Here is a 4,191-nt window from a genome sequence, read left to right as displayed (position 1 = left end):
CGGAGTTTTAAGCAGGGAGGTGAGGCCAGGATTAGATCATTGTGTTTTGCAAAGATCCCTTTGGCAGTCAGGCAGAGGATGGCTCAATTCCCCAGAGAGAATGAGCGGACCAAAGAGCAAGTACATTTCTTCGGCTCCTGGCAAACATTGCCAAAGAACTTCCCAAAGCGTTGCGCTAAGGGACTATATTCCTTCTAATTTCTAAGGAGGGTGAGGCAGGATGAAGTTCCGGGAACTGGCTTCATTCCGCCCACGGGTTTCAGAGCCGCACCAGCTTTCTTCCCCACAGCAGCCCGGAGCCTTGGCTTGGTGGGTTGCGTCCCTGTTCCCGCCCACACAAAGTCCTGGCAGCAAGGCCAGAAGTTTTCTGGTTCTCAGCGGCACCCGTCGACGTCCGCCCCCACGTGACCCAAACAGATCCGGTACTTCCGCTTCCCCTCGGCTTTCTTCTCGTCGGTGTCCCTGGCTGCTATAGAGCCGGGTGAGAGAGCGAGCGCCCGTCCGCGGGCGTCGAGGGCGGGTTGCTTCGCGCTGACCCTTCCCACCCTCCTTCTCGTCACACACCAGGTCCCCGCGGAAGCGGCGGTGTCGGCGCCATGGCGGAGCTGACGGCTCTTGAGAGTCTCATCGAGATGGGCTTCCCCAGGGGACGCGCGTAAGGGAGTTCCCCAACCCCGGCCTGCGGGGGTGGGGGGCCGCGGACCTGTCCTGGCCTTTGCGCCAGCCTGACGGTCACCATGGCTCGTGGGCGCTATTCATGGTGTTTCTGCCCCCAGGGAGAAGGCTCTGGCCCTCACAGGGAACCAGGGCATCGAGGCTGCGATGGACTGGTGAGCGCTCGTCCTGGGTGGCGGAGAATTGGGGGCTAGCGGAAGGGGCAGCCTCAGAGCTAACCTCCCCGCCGACTTTCCCTGCCAGGCTGATGGAGCACGAAGACGACCCCGATGTAGACGAGCCTCTAGAGACCCCCCTTGGACATATCCTGGGACGGGAGCCCACTTCCTCAGAGCAAGGCGGCCTTGAAGGTCCTGACTGAGGGACACCGTGTGATTATTCAGGAGGGTCCGAGGAGAATCTGAAGGGATAATAATACCAATTGTTTGTTTGTAGGATCTGGTTCTGCTGCCGGAGAAGGCAAACCCATTTTGAGTGAAGAGGAAAGACAGGAACAGACTAAGAGGTACAGTAAGAACAGTCTCACATCTCTGAGGGTCGTCTTCCACCTCGCCCCGGTACACATCTGGTCAAAGAACCTTGACCTTTCCACATTTCCTCTTTCTTGGCATTTTCTTTTCCTTTTCTTTAATCTACTTTGGGATATATGTCGCCTAATTTTGTTTATGGTAAACTTTGCACCTTCTCACTCTGTCCATTTCTCTTGAGCTGTTTTCTCTTGGCAACACAGGATGTTGGAGCTGGTGGCCCAGAAGCAGCGGGAGCGTGAAGAGAGAGAGGAACGGGAGGCATTGGAACGCGAACGGCAGCGCAGGAGACAAGGGCAAGAGTTGTCAGCAGCACGACAGCGGCTACAGGAAGATGAGATGCGCCGGGCTGCAGAGGAGAGGCGGAGGGAAAAGGCCGAGGAGTTAGCAGCCAGGTCTAGGCAATCGAGATGATGGATAGCAGATGAGAAAGAAATCAAGATTTGCTTTGTTGATGTCTGACCTAATTTCCTCTTGTCTACATTCCAGACAAAGAGTTAGAGAAAAGATCGAGAGGGACAAAGCAGAGAGAGCCAAGAAGGTAGGTGATTGAGAAGACGCCACGGGTAATGGAGTGGGCAGGTTAGTAAATCTTTTCCAGCTTCAGAGGGAAATCTTGGGCTTACATGATGTGTTTCACCTGAGGGTGGGTGAGTACCTGATTGAGTGTTTTGCTTTGCCCTTTAGTATGGTGGCAGTGTGGGCTCTCAGCCACCCCCACCGGCACCAGAGCCAGGTCCTGTTCCCTCTTCTCCCAGCCAGGAGCCTCCCACCAAGCGGGAGTATGACCAGTGTCGCATACAGGTACTTGATTCTGATTCCTATCTTCCTCCTGGGACCCCTTTGTTGCCTGTTAAGGTGCCCATTTCAGAGCTTTTTTCAGTTAATGTGCCGTTTGCCAAATCTCTCCCTTCTTTGTAAATGACTTTTGAAATCCTATCTACTCTTGGGAAAGGTATCAAATTTCACCTGCCCCAGTCATATTTAAACCCATACCTCCCTCTTACTCAGCAGTTACCCTTTTACTTGTTCATGTTTTTATTTGATTTATTATGCAGCTATCTGGTGATGTGGTATTTATCCAGATTCTTTTATATAATCTTATCCTTGTCTTTCTTAGGTTGTGAGGGAGCTGGGAGTCTCTCATCCACATTTAGTAAAGCAGAGCCTAAGTGGCTGTTCATTTGGTGCTTTAAATAGTAGTTGTGCTGGTTCAATCTAAGAAGGAGGGGCCAGCTTTAGCTCTTTGCCTTACTTGGGCACCTCATTGAGTTTTGATGCCCACAATACTGAGTATCTCCCTTGCCCTTTAGGTCAGGCTGCCAGATGGGACCTCACTGACCCAGACGTTCCGGGCCCGGGAACAGCTGGCAGCCGTGAGGCTCTATGTGGAGCTCCACCGTGGGGAGGAACCAGGAGGAGGCCAGGACCCTGTGCAATTGCTCAGTGGCTTCCCCAGACGGGCCTTCTCAGAAGCTGACATGGAGCGGCCTCTGCAGGAGCTGGGTATGGCTGCAAGACTAGAAACCAGGACTTGGGGGAGTAGGGAGGCATGCTTGGGAAAAGGAGGGATGCAAAGAGAAGGGGTTTTGTGAACATGGTGCAAGGCCAGGAATTTTGGGAGCAAAAACCAAGTATCCTTGTGGTTCAAGCCTGTTTTCTTCCATCTTTAGGACTCGTGCCTTCTGCTGTTCTCATTGTGGCCAAGAAATGTCCCAGCTGAGGGCCTTTGTCCCATCGTCCCTCTGTGACCCCTTCATGTTTGATAAAGCACTGACATCTCCTTCCTAATAAATAGACCCTGAGTTCTGTACATGCCTGACTCCTTCCTGAATGGCTGGGAGGGAAAAAACCAAGGCAGAGGAAGAGGCTAAAAGGGAACGCATTTGTAGCAGACCCTCTTCCTCATCTTTAGTTTCCAACAAAGACACTTGTTTCTAATCTCTGGGTCTGATTAACTGCTGGGGAAGTTGAGGAGGAGAGGTGCTAAAAGGAGTGGAGAGTACATTGGATGGCACCTTTTACTCCTATGGTAAGACGGAACATAAAAGCCCAACTGCTGCTGCTTTTTTATTTTTATTTATTTATTTATTGAGAACACAAGAGTGCCTTTTTTTTTTTTTTTGGAGACAGAATCTTGCTCTGTGGGCCAGGCTGGAGTCAGTGGCGCCATCTTGGCTCACTGCAAGCTCCGCCTCCCAGGTTCGCGCCATTCTCCTGCCTTAGCCTCCCGAGTAGGTGGGACTACAGGTGCCCACCACCACACCCAGCTAATTTTTTGTATTTTTAGTAGAGATGGGGTTTCACCATGTTAGCCAGGATGGTCTCGATCTCCTGACCTTGTGATCTGCCCGCCTCAGCCTCCCAAAGTGCTGGGATTACAGGCATGAGCCACGGCGCCCAGCCAGAAGAGTGCCTTTTCATTTTAAAAATGTTTGGAAATGGGCACAACTTTGATACAGCTTCGGGGTGCTCCAGACACCCATGGCCACTTCATGTAAACCACTGAGAATTTGAGATTTTTTTTTTTTTTTGAAATGGAGTCCTGCTCAGTCACCCAGGCTGGAGTGCAGTGGTACGGTATCGAACCACTTCCTGAGTTCAAGGGATTCTCCTGCCTCAGCCTCCCAAGTATCTGGGATTATAGGCACGCACCACCATGCCCAGCTAATTTTTTGTATTTTTAGTAGAGACGGGGTTTCACCATGATGGCCAAAGTGGTTTCAAACTCCTGACCTCAGGTGATCTACCCGCCTCGGCCTCCCAAAGTGCTAGGATTACAGGCGTGAGCCGCCGTGCCCGGCCACCACTGACAATTTCTAGAGCACTTTGAGAGACGATACAATATGATGATCAAATTTTGTAATTAAATCTAATGAGGGCAACACACTTCTCAAATACGAGATGTGTCGACTGGGGGCTCCCCTACTCTAAGGTATTCACAAGGAGGCAGATAAACAGTTTTTTTTTCTTTTGAGATGGAGTTTCG

General features: G+C 51.5%; 1 protein-coding gene across 4 annotated transcripts; it reads left to right on the top strand.

Moving 5' to 3' along the window:
• The first annotated feature begins 402 nt into the window (after window positions 1–402).
• On the top strand, window positions 403–3,015 carry UBXN1 (UBX domain protein 1). Of its 4 annotated transcripts, XM_011993386.1 has the most exons (10): window positions 442–481; window positions 568–655; window positions 777–830; window positions 919–1,025; window positions 1,111–1,180; window positions 1,406–1,597; window positions 1,692–1,743; window positions 1,890–2,006; window positions 2,516–2,708; window positions 2,876–3,015. In XM_011993386.1, exons 2-10 carry the CDS (start codon window positions 597–599, stop codon window positions 2,923–2,925), a joined length of 894 nt encoding a protein of 297 aa, XP_011848776.1. In that variant the 5' UTR covers window positions 442–481; window positions 568–596; the 3' UTR covers window positions 2,926–3,015. The 4 variants fall into 4 exon arrangements, with proteins under 4 accessions (XP_011848775.1, XP_011848777.1, XP_011848776.1 ...); XM_011993384.1 differs by having other exon boundaries at window positions 2,516–3,009; XM_011993385.1 differs by having other exon boundaries at window positions 403–655; window positions 1,406–1,585; window positions 2,516–3,009.
• The last annotated feature ends 1,176 nt before the right edge of the window (window positions 3,016–4,191 follow it).

Source organism: Mandrillus leucophaeus, unplaced genomic scaffold (assembly GCF_000951045.1).
Source record: "Mandrillus leucophaeus isolate KB7577 unplaced genomic scaffold, Mleu.le_1.0 Scaffold43, whole genome shotgun sequence".
In the NCBI taxonomy this organism is placed as follows: Eukaryota; Metazoa; Chordata; class Mammalia; order Primates; family Cercopithecidae; genus Mandrillus; species Mandrillus leucophaeus.
Note: the sequence above shows the minus strand (reverse complement) of the source record. Positions and strands in the feature narration are given on the sequence as shown.